The sequence below is a fragment of the Hyperolius riggenbachi genome, chromosome 3 (assembly GCF_040937935.1).
Source record: "Hyperolius riggenbachi isolate aHypRig1 chromosome 3, aHypRig1.pri, whole genome shotgun sequence".
NCBI lineage: Eukaryota > Metazoa > Chordata > Amphibia > Anura > Hyperoliidae > Hyperolius > Hyperolius riggenbachi.
The window spans coordinates 141,641,778-141,664,265 of record NC_090648.1 but is presented as its reverse complement, the minus strand read 5'-3'; the positions used below and the strand labels follow the sequence as shown (position 1 = coordinate 141,664,265).

General features: G+C 45.5%; 1 protein-coding gene across 1 annotated transcript in view; it reads right to left on the bottom strand.

Moving 5' to 3' along the window:
- RAB11A (RAB11A, member RAS oncogene family) overlaps window positions 1-22,488 on the bottom strand; it is a 63,466-nt gene that overhangs the window by 19,268 nt on the left and 21,710 nt on the right. The window contains exons 2-3 of the mRNA XM_068275018.1: window positions 8,355-8,550; window positions 8,027-8,220 (exon numbers count right to left, since the gene is read on the bottom strand). Of these exons, the coding sequence (XP_068131119.1) occupies window positions 8,027-8,220; window positions 8,355-8,550 (390 nt within the window). The remainder of the gene's footprint in view (window positions 1-8,026; window positions 8,221-8,354; window positions 8,551-22,488) is intronic.

Sequence of the window (22,488 nt, the reverse complement as noted above, 5' to 3'; positions counted from 1 at the left end):
TGGGGAAAACCAGATACTGCTCACCGTGGATGTACACAAAAAGCTAATGCCTGGTACACACTATGCAAATCTTCCTCAGATCAATAGGTCAAAGCAATCATTTCCATCATGTTCGACATTCTCCCGATCGATAAAGGGACCAATTTTGTACAGTACTGATCTGAAACTTGACCCCGTTCATGATCTGAAGCAGATCAGACATGCTTAAAGGATACCTGAGGTGACATGATGAGATAGACATGTGTATGTACAGTGCCTAGCACACAAATAACTATGCTGGGTTCCTCTTTTTCCTTTCTTTGTCTTAAAGAGTTAATCAGGTATTCAAGTGGCAGTTCCCGTCTGAGTCAGGACTGGGTCAGACTACAGTGTGACCCTCGCTGATAAGAAATTACAACTATAAAACACTTTCCCAGCAGAAAAAGGCTTCTGAGTGCAGGAAAGAGATAAAACGTGTCAATAGTTCATAGATTTGTCATTGAGCAAAAACAAAAAGCAGTAAGAACTTAAAAAGCAGATTTGAATATAAAATAAAACTGTGGAATATCTTAAAGTCATTTTTAGGATTAGGAGGATAGATACAATTGTTTATTTCATTAGTCTATTTTCACCTCAGGTGTCCTTTAAAGGGGAACTGAAGTAAGAGGTATACGGAAGCTACCATATTTATTTCCTTTTAATCAATACCAGTTGCCAGGCAGCCCTGCTGATCCTCTGCCTCTAATACTATTAGCCAAAGCCCCTGAACAAGCATGCAACAGATCAGGTGTTTCAGACTTTAAAGTCGGATCTGACAAGACTAGCGGCATGCTTGTTTCTGGTGTTATTCAGATACTACTGCAGAGAAATAGACCAGCAGGGCTGCCAGGCAACTGGTATTGATTAAAAGGAAATAAATATGGCAGCCTCCGTATACCTCTTACTTCAGTTCCCCTTTAAAATCATCAATTCGACCAGTCGTTCTAACAGTAAATTGCATTGTGTGTACGAGTCTTAAGATGACAAAAAGGTGCAAAGCTGGGGAACTACATTATAAGTCACAGTAGTTATATCTGTCATGGTAAAACCTGCAACTCTAATCACATAAGCAGAATAACTTGTATAATACAAAACATATTAGTCTCGGTTCACAGCAATACACCTCCATTTCAAAAGCTACACTCCAAGCACAATTATTTTCATAGACATGTGCTGCCCTTATCCATCTCTCTGCACAAGTTCTTTGAATAGCCGGTATCAAATTGCTTTTAGCAGTACCAGATTAGTAGCAGTTACTGACCACTTCCACTACTATGGATTACCACTACTACAGGTGGCAATCTTCCAGGAGAATTCAGTCTATGCTGCCCCCTTGCTGTCTTAATAGTGGGACAGTCCATTCCAAGCAGCATAAACAAACATCACCCACAGAGCCTGCTGCCTGAGTATTTCAACACTGTTGCTTTTAACCATGTGATAATTTTCAGGTAATGGGTTTTACCTGCAAAACCTTTGTTTCCGACAAAAAAGGTCAACATTTGATACATGCTCCAGTAAAGTAGAAAAGCTGCAGCTGGCATACACCTACTTGATTGTACTATTAAAATGAAGCTTCAGGTAAAATAAATATGCATTTCTAAAACTAAGATCACAGTGCACTTTTAATTCCAAGCATGGTACCTGTATGTCCTTTGCAGCATGGGCTGCCTACACATTACCATTGGGCTGCAAAAGTAACTAACTGCACTGACAACCTTTACTACTCATTTCCCACACCTGCAATAATAGTGACTGCCAGCTAGTTGTGACACTCACCTGGCATTCTTCTAGGAACACTAAGGAAGGGCTCTGCATGCACATAATGCAGGCAAGCTAAAACAGTGTTTGCCGTTAACTCCTGCAAAAAGGTGTTAACTTTAATACATGCAGGCCACATCCTCTCTTTAGAACAACAAACCCTGCAGCTTTTTAAAATCATCAAAGTAGACTAAAAACCAGGCAACCAACTCAGCACATGGCTGCTGAAATTCTACTTTCTGGTCATCTATCAATGCAATCTGGGAGTGTGTTCTCAGTAGATCAAAACCTAACTCCAGGCATAAGTAATTCCTTAGACCAGAAAACACGTGGCTCATTTATAATTCCTTATTTATTCCAACAGTTTGCAGGTGATTTTGTGTCATTTGTTGGTGTGACAATTGACTTGTACTTTCCAACGTTCTCTTTGTATTACACTGAGATAAGCATCAGTTGCAGCCGAATGAGCAGGACATTTGCCTAAACAAAAAGCAACTTTTTGCTGTAGGCTTATTAAAGAGAATCTGTACTCTAATATTCTTACAATAAAAAGCATACCATTCTATTCATTATGTTCTCCTGGGCCCCTCTGTGCTGTTTCTGCCACTCCCTGCTGCAATCCTGGCTTGTAATTGCCACTTTATTATTTATTATTATTATTTTTTATTTATATAGCGCCAACATATTCCGCAGCGCTTTACAAAGCACAATAAGACGACAAGGGGAACATAGATACAACTAACAAATATACAGCAGAGTTCCAAGCAGCACAAATATTGTTACAAAAACAGTAAACATTAGGAGGATGACCCTGCCCTTGCGAGCTTACAATCTAATGGGTAGTGGGGGACACACTAGGTAAGGGGGTGGAGGATGGATGAGGCAGTGATTCTTTGCCTCTGATTACATTGTGACAAATAAGTAAATAAAGGGCTATAGAATGTTATAAGCTTGTCTGAAAAGGTGTGTTTTAAGAGTGCGTTTGAAGATGTCCAGGTTTGGAGCATGACGTACAGGCTGTGTAAGAGAGTTCCAGATAAGGGCTGATGCTCGTGTAAAGTCCTGGATGCGAGCATGAGAGGAGGTGATCAGCTTAGAGGCCAGGAGAATTTCTTGGGAGGAGCGAAGGTTGCGGGAGGGACAATATCTTGAGATTAGTGAGGAGATGCATGGAGGAGACAACTCGTGGAGGGCTTTGTATGTTAGAGTCAGGAGTTTGAACTGGATCCTCTGGGTAATGGGTAACCAGTGGAGAGAACGGCACAGTGGGGCTGCATCGGAAGAGCGTGTGGAAAGGTGAATGAGGCGGGCCGCTGCATTTAGAAGGGATTGGAGAGGAGCTAGCCTGTTTTTTGGTAGGCCACAGAGCAGGGTGTTGCAGTAGTCTAGGCGGGAGATGATTAAGGCATGAACAAGCATTTTGGTGGCCTCTTGTGTGAGGAAGGGACGGATACGGAATATATTTTTGAGCTGGAAATAGCAGGTGGTGGTTAAAGAGGCAATGTGAGGTTTAAAGGAGAGCTCTGAGTCAAGTATAACCCCCAAGCAGCGGGCCTTAGTGGTTGAGGTTATTGGGGTGTTGTCTACCGTTATGGTTGCAATTGGTGGGGGTGTAGATAGCAATGGTGGAAAAATCACAATTTCCGTTTTAGTCATGTTGAGTTTGAGGAAGCGGGAGGACATGAATGCAGAAATGGCACGTAGACAGTCGGGGACTCTGGATAGTAGTGAGGACAGGTCAGGAGCTGAGAGATAGATTTGGGTGTCATCCGCATAGAGGTGATACTGGAAGCCAAAAGAGTTAATTAGTTGTCCCAGGCCACCGGTGTAGATTGAGAAAAGAAGTGGCCCAAGAACAGAGCCTTGAGGTACACCAACAGACAGTGGGTGTGGAGAGGACTTGGTGTTAGAGAAGGAGACAGTGTAAGAGCGTCCAGAGAGATAAGAGGAGATCCAGGAATGTGCTTGTCCCTTGATTCCTAAAGATGACAGTGTCTGCAGAAGCAGAGCATGATCAACCGTGTCAAAGGCAGAGGAAAGGTCAAGGAGTATTAGAATGGAGAACTGGCCTTTGGATTTAGCTACCAGTAGGTCATTAGCAACTTTCGTGAGGACAGTTTCAGTGGAATGGTGTGTGCGGAATCCAGATTGAAAGGGGTCAAGTAAGGAGTTGGTAGAGAGAAAGGCAGACAATTCTGAATGGATGTGACGTTCCAGCAGTTTAGAAGCAAAGGGGAGGAGCGAGACAGGACGGTAGTTGGATAGAGAAGTTGGATAAAGAGAGGGTTTTTTGATTAGTGGTGTGATGATAGCTTGTTTGAATAAGGAAGGAAAAGTGCCAGTGGAGATAGAAAGGTTGAATAGAGTTGTTAGAGCGGGATTAAAGGAGGAGGAAAGCTGGGGGATTAGATGAGAGGGAATGGGGTCCAGGGCACAGGTAGTGAGATGCGCTTTGGAGATTAGTGAGGAAAGACACTGTTCAGTTAGTGTGGTGAAAGATGTTAGAGTGGGAGACTGGTCTTGTGGAGCGGGGGGAAGGCAGTTAGTGGTGGGTGAGGGTGCAGGCGGACAGAAGGAATTTATAGGTGACGGCTGTGCTGGTAAAAATGGTTGCGCGTTGAAGCTATTACGTATTGCATCAATCTTGCTTGTAAAGTATGATGCAAAGTTGTCGGCTGACAGACATGTGGTAGGGGGAGGAGGTGGGGGACGAAGTAGGGAGTTAAAGGTGTTGAACAATTGTTTTGGGTTGTGGGACTGTGAGGAAATGAGCGAGGAGAAATAAGACTGCTTAGCAGAAGTGAGGGCATCCCTGAGCTCCTGCATAGTTTGTTTATAGTGATTATAGTCTTCTACAGCAGCGCTTTTTCTCCAGCATCTTTCTGCCACCCTGGAGTGCCTTTTCAGCTGTTTGATTTGTTCAGTGAGCCAGGGCTGCCGGTTAGTTTGGCGGGGGCGGGTGGTGGTGAGTGGAACGGCTGAATTCATGGTAGAGGAGACTACATTAAATAAGTAACTGGATGCTGCCTCAGGGTCAGTGTAGGAAGACAGGGTACTTAGAGGTTGCAAGGCCTCAGTCAGGGAATTCACATCCAGGTTGCGGTAATTCCTGCGCGTGACTGTATGGTGTAGTGTTGGAGGAGTTGACGGTAGAGAAGAATTGATTGAGAAGGTAAGAAGGTTGTGGTCTGAGAGGGGAAGCGGAGTGTTATGAAAGCTTGAAATAGAACAGAGGCGGGTAAAGACAAGGCCAAGAGTGTGGCTGTCTTTGTGGGTGGAAGTGGAGGACCATTGGGCGAGGTCAAACGAGGAGGTGAGAGAGAGCAGTTTGGTGGCAGTAGGGCAATTAGTATCGATGGAGTGTTTACAAACAAAAGACATAGCAATTGATAGGCTGAGAGTAGCTCAGTGTGTGAGTCATACAGAGTGTGCAGGGGGCCTGGAGAGGGTGTGTATAGCTTATATCCAATCACAAGCAGCACAGCACATTCCAGGCTGACTGCCTCAGCCCGACAGAGGAGAGAAGATTAGATCATATAACAGAGATAACACAGCCACTGTGCAACTAGAAAAGGCTGCAGTTAGAGCACATTAGAACAGGTATAGGAACTTATAAGATAGAAGAAATAAGGATGAAAATTTTGTTACAGAGTCTCTTTTAAGTCCTCATTCATCTAGATGTATTGATGTGCGCTTCTCAGTAACACATATGGTGTGTGATAAGATAGGACACAGTAGAAGTGCATAGACTGCACTATGACTTTCTCACTTATGCGATGTGCAGCAGTAAGTTATGATAACGCACTGCTGCATGCATTTTTATCAAAACCCAATGCTGACCCATCCATGGTCAGTAAATAAGGTCAGCACCGCAACAGACAGGAACAGAGATGCTATGTAAATACAAATGGCCATCTGTGCTGCATAATGTGAATGAAATATAGGATATCAGATGCAATGTTCTCCCCAGGCTCTTTTTCCCGGGTGGTCCACCCGGCTAGTTTTGGTGAGCACCCGGCTGTCATCGGCTCACTTCCTCCTATGCTGTAAGCAGAGTTGCGCAGGGAAGCACCGGCCCTGCAATCTCATCTCGTCACACCCAGCTACTTTTTCATGCCACCCGGCTGGGAAAAAAAAAAAAATTGAGGAAAACACCAAGGTGGTATAGCTGGAACTGTATATGGAGTTGGGTTTCGCGCTTCAGGAACGCACTTTTAAGGCTCGTACACACGCTTCACTAGTCGGCTGAGGCGGGCATTCATGACGGCCTAAGCTGAAAAATCAAGCGTGTGTACGGCAGCCCCGACCGCCAAGAAATCCATTCGGCGGATCAAATCACCCGACAGATGGCCAACTTCTTTGAAGACGCCGCATGACGTCACTCATGAGCATGACGACATATGCATGTGCTGCTCTGTCCTCCCTCCACATGGCAACAATACCCATCGTCCGCTACACAGCTGACACGTCTGTACTGGCCGGCCCGTCCATATCACCCAAGGGGATCAGATTCCGATCCCTGACGGGACAAAAGGCAAAGGTATGCACACATTTTCAAGTATATAAGCCTTTGCCTTTAAAACAGGGGTCTCAAACTCGCGGCCTGCGGGCCATTTGCAGCCCTCGATACAATATTTTGTGGCCCGCGCCGGCAAAAGCTTCCTTATAGTTCGCTTCAGTGCTCCCAAGTAATCTGCCGCATCCCCGCCGCTAAACGAGGGCTGCAGAGCCCCCAAATCGCCCCCAGGGGCAATCCGCCAGCATTTTCTGGAAGGGGCAGAGCTTTCAGCTTCAGCTCTGCCCGTCCTGACGTCAATAGCCACACGGATCGCCGCCTCTCCCCGCCCTTCTCTGTGAAGGAAGAGTGAGAGGGGCGGACAGAGGCGGTGATGCGCCGCGATTAACGTCAGGAGGGGCAGAGCTGAAGCTGAAAGCTCTGCCCCTTCCAGGAAATTGCCCCTTGGGCGATTTAGGGGCTCTGCAGCCCTCGTTTTGCGGCGGGGACACGGCGGATTACTTGTAATGGGAGCACTTAAGCGAACTATAAGGTAAAATAGGCAAAATAGTTTGCTTCAGTGTGAATTTGATTTTGAAATAAAAATAAATGCAAGGGACGGGGTGGGGTTGCCGCTGATTGTGAAATCCCTTATGCGGCCCAGCCTCATCCTGACTTTGCCTCCTGCAGCCCCCAGGTAAATGGAGTTTGAGACCTCTGCTTTAAAAGCCATGTTAGAGAATGAGTCAGTCATAAATGTTAGGGAAGTATTACAAGTATTGTCCACAAATATGGAGCAAATGAAAGGATTGAACCTTGAAGAGCTTAAGTATGTACGCACAATCTGACATGGTTAATGGTTTTGGGTGAAAATCGGGTGTCTTCGGATCTCTGATGAAAGCAGTGATCCATTAGGTTATCACTAGCAGCCCACAGCTATTGTTCTAGCAGAAACTTAAGGCAGCCATACACTGGTCGATTGCCACCAGATAGATCCCTCTGATCGAATCTGATCAAAGAGGGATCTATTGGCTGCCTACACTGCAAACTGATTTTGAATCGAGTTTCACTACGAAACCAATCCCCCCCCCCCCCCCCAGCATACATTACCCGATCCGGCCGGCGCGAGTCCCCCGGTCTCTTCTCCGCTCTGGGCTTCACTTTACTTCCTGTGCGGGAAGTTTAAACAGGAGCGGGCACTCTGTTTAAACTTCCCTTGACAGGAAGTAAGCGAAGCCAGCCGGAGCCCAGCGTGGAGAAGGGACAGCAGGGACACGCACCAGCCGAACAGGTAGTGTATTGCCATTAGCGTCAGTAGTCGGACATTCGAACGCCGCTATAGACGCACTCCCGCCGGCGACCGAGCAAAATGTTTCCGTGCGGACAGATAAGACGGGATCGATTTTGGACGTAAATCGGTTGATCAGTCAGCGTTTGTGCTTTGATTTCACAGCAGATTCGATCACAGTGATCGAATCTGCGGTCTATCGGCGGGAAATCGAGTAAGTGTATGGGCACCCTTACACAGAGGTTCACACAGAAGGGCACCGCCCGCTTGTCCTAGCCTCGCTATAAAACATAACAGATTGCTTGGCAGAGAACAGAGCAAAATGTCTGTACAGCAATCATTCCTTGACGTAGCCTGTAAGTTAACATTACACTTTACAGAATTTTAACATGTAGGTAGATTTACAGTGGAGCAAATTAACTCAAATTAAAACTTCAGGCAGTGCAGTGCCTTCGTGGTGTGCTGACCTGCAAATGCTCGGGCCTCATCGGTGGGTACTGCTCTCAGGTGACGCAGATCACTCTTGTTGCCCACCAGCATGATGACTATGTTGTTGTCTGCATGGTCTCTCAGTTCTTTCAGCCACCTCTCCACATTCTCATAGGTAAGATGCTTGGCAATATCGTACACAAGTAGGGCCCCCACAGCTCCTCGGTAATACCTGCAAGGAGAACATAGGTTAACTCTGCACATGCCAGAGAATGGAGAGGTTACATCTGAAAAAAAGCACAAATTAGTATTAAGGTTAAGACAGGTAATCATAACCTCCCCCATCCTCATGTCTGGATGACTCACGCAGATGTGATTGCACGGTATCGCTCCTGGCCAGCTGTGTCCCAAATCTGAGCTTTGATTGTTTTGCCGTCCACCTGGATGCTCCTTGTAGCAAACTCCACTCCTATGGTGCTTTTACTCTCTAGGTTAAATTCATTGCGAGTGAAACGAGAAAGGAGGTTACTTTTCCCAACTCCAGAGTCTCCAATCAGCACCACTGCAGAAAAAAAAAGAAGAAAATTTTAGTGTCTTTGACTGCAGTGCAACAAGAATATAACTACCGGTATACAGGAGACACTGTAGTTTAATATACAAATGAAAACTGTAAACGCCCATTGTGGGAACTCAGATGGCCCTATGCTGATCACACAAATCTACACCTCCTCCGATGCTGGGCGGAGAATATGAGAACTCCCAAAAGAGAAACAGGTGACGGAGACCACCTCCCGAAGAAACTGTGAAACAGAAGAAACTCCAAAAGCTGACAAACTTGTGCGGAAGACCCAGCATTAATTACATCACCAGCAGAATCTACATGGGTGCTGTGCAAGTGTAAAACTGGTGTGCAGATCCCATCCTTACTGTTAGGGCAAAGGCAAAGTGGGGTGTTTGGAATATATAAATAAGCTTTTAAGATGGCAAGGCAATACTGTGGTCTACAGTAAAAACTGTCATCTGTGGCACATAGGCACTTAGTGCTACCTGGAGATAAGATATTGTGCCAATTGCCCAACTAGTGACAAGACAAGACAAGACAAGACAAATAACATTTATATTGCGCTTTTCTCCTTGCGGACTCAAAGCGCCAGAGCAGAGCAGCAGCCACTAGGGCGCGCTCTATTGGCAGTAGCAGTGTAAGGGAGACTTGCCAAAGGTTTCCTACTGAATAGGTGCTGGCTTACTGAACAGGCAGAGCCGAGATTCGATCCCTGGTCTCCTGTGTCAGAGGCAGAGCCCTTAACCATTACACCATCAGCCAACTGTGGAGAAAGTCAATGGTCAATCACTTTGATGGGTAGCTTCACTGGCAAATCATGATGCTTGAGAGGTTTATATGTGGGGCTAACCTAAAATTAAATTCCAAAAAAACCCTTCCCATACAGATTAATTCATCACATGAGAATTGTTATTATTGTATCTGCAGAGACAGACGCATGCACAGCTCAGCCTCCTTACAAAAGTTAAGTACTGGACATATCAATTTTCTGATTAGTTCATTTGATCTTTCCAGAATTCCAATGCGTTCTGCTGTGTATGGCAAATAATGCAGGAAGAGACATTTTCGCCAGTCTGCACTTTCCAAGGAACACGAACGAGTACACATTCCATACTTGAAAATACTATTGGCATGTCCAGACCATTTGAGGCCAGGCTGCAAACTGAAATGGAAAGAATTTATAACAAAAATTTCAAAAATTACTTTGTACCACCAATATATATCATAGCCTTTGCAAAACAGAGGTGGTGGAATTTAACTTTACCTCTGGACTTTGCAAATCAAAATCTATGCCAAGGTGCTGTTATCCCTCCCTGGGCGCAGACTTCAATTAGCCACACCGCGTGGTCTCATGTCTGCCGCCACTGTTCCATCACTTCAGCCTGCTTGCTTTGCTGTCACTGTTCCGTATCTTGCTCAGGAGCCAATTTCATTGGCTTCTGACTTATGCCTAGTAAGGCTCGTACACACGTCTGACTGAAGCCAACGACAAGTCCGTCGGCACCTCCCGCTGGGTGGGTTTTCAGCAGACAGTACAGCATGTACAGTCTGTCGGCGGACTGATAAGGCTGTTTCTGAACGATACGCCCGGAGGATCGTTCAGAAACAGCCTTACCAGTCCGCCGACAGACTGTACACACGCTTTACTGTCTGCTGAAAACCCACCCAGCGGGAGGTGCCGACGGACCTGCCGTTGGCTTCAGTCAGACGTGTGTACGAGCCTGTACACACCATACAATTTTCGGTTAGATTTTCTATAGAGACTGGTCATTATCTCTAGTGCGTTGTCTTCTGGTTATCTCCTGCTGAGTAGAACAATGCTTAATTGCTAGCCAGAGATGGTTATATAGATAATTCCCAACATGGAAATAATATATCTGGCAGGTAAATCTAATGCTGGGAATACACGGTAAGATAGTTGCGCCGGATCGAGCCGCTGGCTCAATCCCGGCGCATTCCCGCCGGTGCCTGGATCGATTCCCGCTCGTCCCCGCAGGCGCTCATCTTCCGCTAGATTCCCCGCTATTGTCTGCCCGCGGGGATCGAGCGGGGTATCGATCCAGCGGGTCAACAGACCTGTCGGAAATTATCTAGCCATCAGCGGCTCGATTGATGAGGAAACGAGCCGTGTATGCCCAGCATAATGCTGGGAATACACGGTTCCTTTCTGGTGCTCGATTCTGCAGTAGATTCTCTTATCTTCCGTTCGTTTCTTACTTTTTTCCATTCACTATCAGAAATCGAGAGGCGACAGGGAGATCGGACATGTCAGAAATTATCTAACGAACCATCTAATAACCTCAAAAATGAACCGTGTATTCCCAGCATAACAGAAAATCTAATGCTGGGCATACACGGCTCGATTTTGCCGCTCAATCAATTCCCCGCTAGATTCTACAGGCGAATATCTTCGCTCATTTTTCTTATCTTTTTCCATTGACCTCAATTCAGAATCAATTTGCAGTCCAAAAAAAAAAAAATAGATGAGAGAAGATGGGCATCAGCTGCATAAAAACCCTTCAGTCTCTGAAGAAACAGAGTTACTCTCTGCGAAACAGCTGTCAGACATCTTATTTTTTCCCCCCACTGCTGTAACCACTGTGTCCACCCGACCACAGTAAAGGGTTTTTATGCAGCTGATGCCCATCTTCTCATCTTTTTTGGACTGCAAATTGAGCCTCTTTGGAGCACGCTGCAGGTAAGACCGCTTGTGGTTGGTGCATTTGGTGCCTGTGCTTTGCCTCTTTACATTGCATCAATGCAGAATCAAGCAGCGGAACGATTGGACGGGAGATCGGACATGTCGGAAATTATCGAGCCATCTAAATGGCTCAGAATCGAGCCGTGTATTCTTTCTAGCATAATGCTGGACATACACTGCTCATTTTTGCCGCTCGATTCTCCCGTTTGATCGTTTTGCCATTCGATTCCGTAGTCAATTCTCTTATCTTCCGCTTGTTTTTCTTATCTTTTTACATTCTCTGCAATCCGTAATCGAGCAGCGAAACGAGTTAGCGGGAGATCGGACATGTTGGAAATTATCTATCGAGCCATCTTCATGGCTCAAAAACGAGCCGTGTATGGCCAGCATTACCGAAAAATTGTATGGTGTGTACCTAGCATTAGTGATTACTGTGAGCCAATCACAATAATCACATGTTTAAACAGGAAAAGGACAGCACTGGTCCTTAAAGGCACGTACACACGCCATACTTTTTCAAACAGGTCCGTCAGACCCTCCCGCGACTGTTTTTGACTGAACCGCTGAGCTTATCAGTCTGCAGTCAGCTTGTACTCACGTGCAACTGTCGGCAGAACGACCGCGGTTAGAGTCTGACGGACCAGTCGTTTGAAAAAGTACAGCGTGCGTATGCGCCTTTAAGGACCAGAACTGCCCGGTCCTGAAGTAATTAAGGGTTAACAATACAATTGGATCCTAATGATGCAGCAATATCTCATCAAAGATGCAATTACTGCACCTCAAGATACTGAAAGGCTTTTAATAATAATAATATAGTAAAAGTCAGTAGGAAACTAAAGTGACCAGCTACTTTTCTTTGGAGGTCAGCAATCATTTGATTATTCAAACAATACAATGCGGAAAGGCTATCAGCTGAGTGTGAAACAGCCATGGAACTTGGGCGGCGCTGGTAATTCTGAGATCATGCAGCTGGAATCCCTGAGAGATAAAAAGCATCAAATTCAACTTTCCTGCAACTACGCAAAACTGAAATACCATCACAGGGGTGGGGCTGACCTTTTAGGTGAAGGATCTTGTTTTTACCCTGCAGCTCAGACTTCTGAGACTTGCTCATTCAGGTAGAATGATGAATTTTGTTTAAAGGAGGATTTCAGTAAAAGTTCAAAATACAAATATAGGGTATTCCTGGGTAAAAGGGAATTACAAGAGATATAGACATGTAGACACCCATGTTTTCTAACAAAGGGCTCAACAGAATCCAAAATATTTTCATTTTATTACAAAAGTAAGTAGAATGCACTGATGAAACTGCTACACAATAATGAAGTACTGAGGTAATTTTGGTTATAACCCCCCCCCCCCCAATTCCAAAAAAAGCTGAAGATAGCAATGCACTCTGTCATCCTATGCAGGGGAGCAGGTTGGTGTGAGGAAGAGAACAGCAGCATTGGACAGCGCTAGGCAGTCCGGCATACTGGATCTCATCGATATATCAGGACAGGCAGACACACACACACACTTCTCACTTGGGCCGGTCTTTAGCGGCTGAGCTTGAAGGATACCCGAGGTAAGAGGGGATATGGAGCTGCCATATTTATTTCCTTTGTAAACCATGCCAGTTGCCTGGCATCCTGCTGATCTCCAGGCATAAGTAGTGCAAGTCATAACCCTGAAACACGCATGCAGTTAATCCAGTAAAACCTGAGTGAGCTGAGTCAGATTATCTGACTGCATGCTTGTTCAGGGTCCAAACCTAAATGTATTTGAGACACAGGATCATGAGGACTGCCAGGCAACTGGTATTGTTTAAAGGGAAATAAATATGGCTGTCTCCATATCACCCTCACCTCGGTTTCCCTTTAAAAGATGCATGAGGCAAATTAAAAAAAATCACTTACCTGGGGCTTCCTGCAGCCCCTAGAAGCCTACATGTCCCTCCCTCAGCCAGTCTTCCCAGGGCCCTTCTATAGTGGCCGTTGACCAAGCCAGGCGCAGAAGTACTGAAGATTAAAGCTATATGCACATAATCTCTGTCTACAGCACAGTCTCCTGATAATTTGGGTGACCGTTTATTCCAATTGCTGTTCATCCAAGCGTAGTGTTCTGTCCCATCATGTAGGATGAGGAACATGCAAGCCCACTGAGGGAAACCACAATAGCACTGCCAGGGATCTTCTGCCTTGGCTCATCACTGAATGACATCTGTACACACTTTATTTTTCATCAGAAGAAATCACATTTCAGGCAAGGAAAACGTAATATGTTTATACAGCTCTGATACCGGCTTACATTTCTACAGCTGATTCTCAAGTAATGGAAAATAAATCACAAAACAGCTTAAACTCAACCAAGAGTGTAAATTTCAAAACAAAATTGTTTAGGTGAAAACTTATTATTATTATTATTATTTAGTATTTATATAGCGCCGACATATTACGCAGCGCTGTACAGTGTATATATATATATATATATTGTCTTGTCATTAACTGTCCCTCAAAGGAGCTCACAATCTAATCCCTACCATTGCCATATATCTATATTATGTAGTGTAAGTACTGTAGTCTAGGGCCAATTTTTAGTGGGAGCCAATTAACTTATCTGCATGTTTTTGGAATGTGGGAGGAAACCGGAGTGCCCGGAGGAAACCCACGCAGACACAGAGAGAACATACAAACTCTTTGCAGATAGTGCCCTGGCTGGGATTCGAACCAGGGACCCAGCGCTGCAAGGCGAGAGAGCTAACCACTACGCCACCGTGCTAGCATAATGACTTAGGGCCCGTTCAGACTGCACGCGTTTCCAGCCGCGTTTTGGAAACGCGTGCAGGAGGCAGACACGCACGACATCAGACAGTACATAGAGCAGTGGTCTACAAACTAAGGCCCGCAGGCCGAATGCGGCCCCCGGAGGCTTTTTCACCGGCCCTCGACTCTCAAAATATACTGTATTACTTATAGATGCGGTCCACAGCATCAGAGGAACTCCAGTGAAAATAATTTAATATAAAAAGGTGCTTAATTTTTACAATAATTATGTATACATGATTTAGTCAGAGTTTGCTCATTGTAAAATCTTTCCTCTCCCAGATTCACATTCTGACATGTATTACATGGTGACATTGTTACTGTGGGCAGATTATGTAGCTGTTCTGGCTTTAACAGACAGCTATAAACAGCCATTTCCTGTGTGTGTCATTGTTACATTGTGGCAGTTTGCCCAGAGTACCGTACGGTACCAGAGCCTCTTGTGGGAGGGGTTTCAGCACAAAATCAGTCATACAGCGCCCCCTGATGGTCTGTTTGTGAAAATCATTATATTTTTCATGTAAAAGTGGGTATCAGCTACTGATTGGGATAAAGTTCAATTCTTGGTCGGAGTTTCTCTTTAAACATCTGCGACCCACATATAGAGTAGAAGTGCTGGCACCACCCACACACATGGGTCCAATTGGACTGCAGGTTGTCACCTGGGTATGCTTCACTGTCTGTAGCAAAAATGTTCTTTGGGTGACACATAAATGGCTGCTTTTCCTCCGGAGGAGTTCTCCTCTGTGTTGCATAACATATACATGGTGTGTTGGGGGGCATACTATCGGATTTGGTTAAATGGGAGATATAAGGGCTGCACAGGTAATAGTTTACTCTACGTAGGCTCAATGTAATGTGTTCTACATTTCATGTATACGCTGGCCCCCCAGCAGTATCCATGAATACAAGAAGTATGTTGACCAGGCCCTTTACCCAAAAAGTTTGGGGACCCCTGGCATAGAGTGCACTGTGATGTTCACACTGCATGCGTTCCGGACCTATGAGGTCCGGCAACGCATGCTGCACGCAGATTTTGTCAAAACGCACGGCTGTCCCATTCACTTTTCAGTGATGGGATCAGCCACGCAACGCACATAAACGCGGATGGCGTGCGTTCGTACGCGTTGCGGTCCGCACGGCCATCCGCATTTGTGATCTGAACTTAGAGGTTTGCCATCTTCTCCACAGGAGCAGCTAACAGCCTTCAGCTGCCTGTGCCTGTGGAAACGAGGCCTCAGGTGGCAGTTTAAAGTGAACCTCCAGACTAAAAATCAACTTGGCAGCACTGAAAAGGCTTGGTGTTTCTTTAACAGTTTCACAGCATCAGAACTTTGTTTCACTTATAAAAGCCTAATTTTTAGCTGCACAGAAGAAAACTGCCCGGGCAGTTTTCCCCTTATGCTGTGCAAAGAATGATGGGATTTCTGATGTTGTGGTTCTCGTTCTGCTGTTTTGGTGCAATTTTTTGTTTACATTTTTAATTTGACATTTGAAGCCTAGTGTGTGCAGCTGGGAGGGGTTATCAGGGCACAGGACAGGTGGAACTGTGTCTCATGCTTCCTGTCACCTCCTTTCAACCAAAAAGATGGCCGCCCCCATGACAAAGATGGCAGCCCCCATGAATCACAAACATTTGCCTGTTCTTTTAAAACAGGGTGGGTAAAAGATTATATTACCTATCTATTCTAATTAACATAACTAATGTAACTTAATAAAAGTATGTTTGTTTAGGCTGAAGTTCCCCTTTAAGTAAAATAATTGCACAGACTCCGTGCTAGGCTCCTGGCAGAGCAAGCACTGTGTTCTGTTCTATGAAAGGGGAAGGACAAGTAAGCAGTGTCCAACTGCCTCGATGTCATAAGAAGTTCCTACTACTGTTAGTCTGTACCACCACATTGCCGAAGATAAGGGCAGCAACAACTGGGGGACACCTGTACACACTTTAGATTTTTGGCTGAATTGATTTTGCCCCCCCCCCCCCAAAAAAAAACTAAACAGTTTACGCAATGTTATGCTCTCTGCAAGCAGTGCTCTCTTCCTACTGCCCATGTCTGGCTTATAATTACTTCATCATGTGACGTGGATGACCTGGGAAAGCAGGAGAACGTCCAGTCTCTTCCTCGAACAAGAAAGTGACTGGCTAGCAGCCAGGTTAGTGAAGGTCAGTGCACATTGGAAGGGCTTGAGCTCGCTGCTGAGTGCAAACTCCTCTCCAACCCACAGATCAGAATAGGGATGGTTAATCAGATGCAAATAGTTACTAGTAGATGTACAGGTTCGAGCAAATTGTAAGCAGCCAAACACTACTGCAGCATAGGATTGGTCTATTTTCAAGCTATATACATTTTCACAAAAACCGTGCAGAGCTAGTATGGTTTTGCCCAGGTTCACAGTGGCAGTTACACTCCCTGTAACCGCAGCAAGGCAACGGATTGGGAAAGTGATGCCGGATATTATCCACGCAGTGCGGCGCACAGTCAATGAAAAGTATGCTTCACAGTCACTGGATTTTAATGCATATCTTATTTTAAAAAGGTGGGACTTAAAGGGAACCTTAACTGAACGGGGGGTAAAGAGTTTCACTTACCTGGGGCTATTACCAGCCCCCTGCAGCAGTCTTGTGCCCTCGGAGCCGCTTTGGAATCCTCCGGTCCCCCGCTGTCACTTAGTTTCGTTTTTGACGACTCACCAGTCGGCAGGCCGCCATGTGTACTATTGGATGCATTCCCTACTGCAAATAGCGCTGTTGCGGACCGAAACGCATACAAATATACGCGTTGCTGCATTCCGCACGTGTAGCTATGCGGCAACGCGTATTTTTGTACGCGTTGCGGTCCGCAACAGCGCTAATTGCAGTAGGGAATGCAAAGTCCAATAATACGCATGGCGGCCGGCCGACTGGTGAGTCGTCAAAAACGAAACTAAGTGACAGCGGGGGACCGGAGGATTCCAGAGCGGCTCTGAGGGCACAGGACTGCTGCAGGGGGCTGGTAATAGCCCCAGGTAAGTGAAACTCTTTACCCCCAGTTCAGTTAAGGTTTAACTAAGTACCTGGACACACGGTCACATCACTGAGTGGATTTCAGTGTGCCATATGCATGGAGTGCACTGTGTGATGGGCACATTTGTGCACTGCCCAGCAGACTTTACACCGCACTGCTCCATGCAATTACGCACAACTCTCCTAATCAGTATCACTGAATGATACCATTTTTTTTTATTTTTTTTTAAGCCACGTGCATTGTAAAAGCGTGCCAAGCAGGGCTGTGGAGTCGGTACAAAAATCATCCGACTTCTCAGTTTATGAAACTGACTCCAACTCCAGGTACCCAAAATGGCTCTGACTCAACTCCAACTCCACAGCCCTGGTGCCAAGGCCCTAATTACAAGGACAAAGGGGAGGGGGGAAAACCCAAGCTGGACTGTTTTTCTTTGGCTTTAGTTCTGTTTAACCTAATAGCAGCCCTGCACGTGCAGTTTAGCTGCCTAATGCAGAGTGGTGCAGGGAGCTTTATATTTATCTGTTCTGGGCAGCTGGATCGGCTTCTCCTCTTCATCCACCGGCGGCGCTGCACTCCTGGTATGGGGATGGTGTTGGCATTGCATGCCGCTGTTGGAGAGGAGACGCCATCCACCCCGTACAGGTAAATATGAAAGCTCCCCGAGCTGCTCTGCATACCTTGCCAGGCAGGGGAAGACACTTAAAGGGGAACTTCAGCCTAAACAAAAATACTGTTATTAAGTTACATTAATTATGTTAATTAGAATAGATAGGTAATATAATATTTTACCCATCCTGTTTTAAAACAGGCAAATGTTTGTGATTCATGGGGGCTGCCATCTTTGTCATGGGAGCAGCCATCTTTTTGGTTGAAAGGAGGTGACAGGGAGCATGAGACACAGTTCCAACTGTCCTGTGTCCTGATAACCCCTCCCAGCTGCACACGCTACTTCAAAAGCCAAATTCAAAATGTAAAAAAAAAAAAATTGCACCAAAACAGCAGAACGAGAACAACAACATCAGAAATCCCATCATGCTTTGCACAGCATAAGGGGAAAAATGCCCGGGCAGTTTTCTTCTGTGCAGCTAAAAATGAGGCTTGTATAAGGGAAACAAAGTTCTGATGCTGTGAAACTGTTAAAGAAACACCAGGCCTTTTCAGTGCTGCTGAGTCGATTTTTAGTCTGGAGGTTCACTTTAATCGGCAGAAGAAAAAAAAAAAGTCAGCCCTGCAGGCACATATAGCTTGGCTGCTAATGGGTTAAATAAATCCAGAGTCCAAGCCCTTTATAGTACAGCAAACCTATGAAAACATTACACAGACTTCCTTAGGATTACGTCATCTCTAATTTTTTATCTTCAGTTGCCACATGTGGAGTAGGGCTAAGGTCTAAATTGTAAACTGTGCCCACCGACTTCCTCTCTCACTACATGGCTCACCATTGGCCCCAGCTGTTGCCATCTGTAGCGATATTGGTGACAGGATTAGTGGGCATCTCCTGTGGTAGAAGCATTTGTGTTTGGTGCCCCTAGTAACCTGTCCCTTTTCTTGTTTCAGCTGCAATTCAGCACTGTAAAACAAATGGTTTATGTAAACCAACAATCATTGCTACATATAGCGGTACTTAGGAGGGCAAACGCAGGGCACAGGGACACAGACTTCCTGCTTCCCCATAAGAGCTAAAACTAAATAAGAAGGAGCAATCTACAGATCATACCATTTGTACATGGTACAAACCAGGCACTTTCATTTCAGATCTTTCTTTTCCTCTATTCAATTTCTATTGTTATCAAACCAGAAAAATTATACAAATTTGACAGAAGGACAAACTCATGTGCATGCCACCTTTCTTCTATATCAGATTGATGTCAGATCTGGATATCAGTTCTCTTGCACAAATGTGTATAAGCCATATCTGAACATGAATTAAACTTAAAGGACACATCCGAGGAGTTAAGAAAATGCACTTACCTGGGTCTTCCTACAGCCCGTCAGCCGTCCTGTGCCCTCGCCGCAGCTCCGCTCCATGTTGGTGGCCCGGGGTCCCCTCTGGTGCAAGATGCCGACTGTGCCTGCGTGAGGGGCTCTTATGAGTCGCACTGACGTCATCCAGACTGTACTGCGCAGGCACAGTAGTTCAGCACCAACGCAGAACAGCCTGGATGATGTTGCGACTCAATGAGCCGCACAGTGGAACGCAAGAAGATGCCGAACTGGCGAGGTCGGCATCTGCACCGGAAGGGACAGGGAGCCAACGGAGCTGCGGCGAGGGCACAGGACAGCTGCCAGGGGCTGGAGGAAGCTCGAGGTAAGTGGATCTCTTTTTTTTGTTCCTCGGACCTTCCTTTTAGGCAGGGAACACACTTGACCGTTTTTGTACGCGTTTTCTGCACATGTTAATCAATGGGCTAGTACACACTTAATATTTTGTTCGCGTGCAGAAAAAAACCTGACACTGCATATTTTGTCCGTTTTTTGTATCAATTACATCAGCTGCTATGAAAAAAACCGCACGTGTTTTCCTGTGAAGAAAAAAGTATGCAGGAAACCGCGTGCAGAAAACTGAAAGACAAGTGTGTTCCCTGCCTCAAGTTCATTCATGATCAGTGTTCTCCCCAGAATTTTTTTCCAACCAAGTGGCATGAAACGGTAGTCAGGTGGCATGAAAAAGTAGCCGGGTGAGGTAAAAGAATGCAGTGCCAGTGCTTCTGTGTGAAACTCTGCTAATAGTATAAAAGGAGGTGAGCTGATAACAGCTGGGTGCTCACCAAAACTAGCCAGGTGGAGCACCCAGCTAAAAGAGCCTGGGGAGAACACCGATGACTGTTTGCAAGTGACATTGAAACAGAAAAAATAAACAGACTACGTTCACAGTGGTGCGCTACACGACTTGCCACACCCCAACGCAACAATTACAGCGACTTTCCGTGCAGCGGTTGCATTGCAGTATAATGCAAGTCGTTACTGCAAAAAAAAAAAAAAAAAAAAGGCACTTTTTACTATTGTGATAGTCCCCATTCGGTGTTTCTCCTTTACAGGACCCCCATTTCATGCCCTTCCTCATTGCACTCCCCATTATAGTTGCCCAGTGTTTGGGTTTTCTCTCTTTCCTCTTCATCTGCTGTACCCACATCCTTAGTTCTGGCATCCAACACCTTTATTCATCAGCAATGAAATGTGCCATAACAGTCCCGTGGCCACTGCACCAGTGATGAACAAGTAGGGAAGCTAGATTTCAGGATGGGCAGAAAAAGAGTGAAGAGGACATTAAGAAGCTAGGGATGTAATTTTGAAACTTTGTCAAACTGCCAGCTGAGGCAACTCACCTCGAAGGTGAAAATGGCAAGGGACCCCCCTGCAAAGTCCTCATGGAACCCTGGTTGAGAAAGACTGTAATAGAGTCCTGCAATTCATCTCACAAGCCACTCGTTCCAGCGCTGTTACCCCCAGTGCTCTGGAACATGGGCGGCTCTAAACTACCCATGCGCAGCATAGAGAGGCCCATGTTTGGGAGCTATCAGACTCCCAAAGCCTTCAGAGGATACATAGGTCCCATTCTCATTTGGAAGCGCAAAACACTAGCGCAGATACGCAGGCAATTTTACCGCGCTTAACACGGTACAATCACTTTACGCTCATGATTTGAGCAATCGCGATTTGCGCTTTTTAGCATTCTGATGGTGATCGCTCTAGAATAGAGGTAAAAATGGTACATGTAGCGCGTTTTCAGTTGCCACAAATCGCCTGGGATCGGCAGCAATCACGGCAGTGAGATCACTGCCATATAGTTAGTATTGTGCTAGTACTTTAATTGCCCGCTTATCACCAGTCTTAAGAGCTGTATTGGACCAATTGGTCAAAAAATTCTTGCAGGGACAGTAATACCGGAATGAGGGTACTGTGAGAAGAATGGAAAGGCTCTATGTAGGACCCAGAGCCTCCCCTCTCCATAGGCAAGTATACTCTCCATAAATTAAGATTAGCCTTGCTCTCCACGGATTAATCACGAGTAACCACGGTGGTTAATAGTGATTCAAATTAGCTCTAATTGCCGCAGCTGAGTGGCTAGATGCAGCGGGGTTAATTACCCATAATGCCGCTTTCCGCCCAGCGGTTCAACGAGGTGCAAGCATCCAAATGGACGCGTGGCAAGCCTCGCTATGGAGCACTTCTCCATAGGTAAGCCTTCCCTCTCCATAAGGTAAGATACTTATCTGTTTTTTAATGTTTCCCTTCACATTGACTAAGTCGTCGTGATAACATTAGCAAGCTGCGTGTGAGTATTTGTCTGCTTTTACTCAGGACACCTTCCGTTTATTGTAACAATATAATACTCCTAGGTCACACACCAGTCTAACAGGTCTCCTTCCCTGGAGACAGGTCCTAATGATTTTCAGGGGTGATAGCTGGCGGAAGTGAGCCACAGCCCTGTTGAATGGCTGGTTTATTTCAAAGAGAATGAGTAAGAAAAGAAGTTATGCAAGCTCATTCAACAGTGTTTAAAGAGAATATGTACTCTAAAATTCTTACAATAAAAAGCATACCATTCTATTCATTATGTTCTCCTGGGCCCCTCTGTGCTGTTTCTGCCACTCCCTGCTGCAATCCTGGCTTGCAATTGCCAGTTTTAGGCAGTGTTTACAAACAAAAGACATGGCTGCTAAAAGCTTGTGATAGGCTCAGATAAGCAGAGTCTGACTCATACAGAAACTGCAGGGGGCATGGAGAGGGTGTGTATAGCTTCTATCCTATCACAAGCAGATTAGCACATTCCAGCCTGAGTGCCTGAGCCCAACAGAAGAAAGAAGATTAGATATGACAGAGATAATACAACCACTGTGCAACTAGGAAAGGCTGCAGTAAGCCAGGGCACATTAGAACAGGTATAGGAACTTATAGGATAGAAGAAATATGGCTGAAAATTTTGTTAGAGTCTCTTTAACCCTTCAAGGACGACTGCGGATCACCTATGGTTGCAACGGTATGCAAAAGTCCTGGCAACGTTAAATACTATTCCCCCTCCAGGTCGCCATGGATAGTGGTGAAAGATGGAATTAGGCTTCCAGCTATTGCTTGCAGTGAATTACAGTGTTTTTATATTGATTTGTGCTCTGTCTTGACAGCACCCAAATGACTCACTGAGCGCCGCTATAGCTGTAATTCCTATTACGGCACCAGCTGTGCCCAAATCTCCGGCAATGCTTTTACAATGTTTAACATAAAGTAAACATTCTTGGAGCAATGAGCATGTTCCTGTTTCACTTTGGGCCCTTACACACGAAATAGCGTTTTGCAGATAATTTTCGTTTTTTTAAAAACGCCTCCATTGGCTTACATTAAAACCGCAGTAAAAACACTGCAAGTCAATGGAAGAGTTTAAAAAAAAAAAAACTAAAACTACCAGCAAAACGCTATTTGGTGTGTCAGG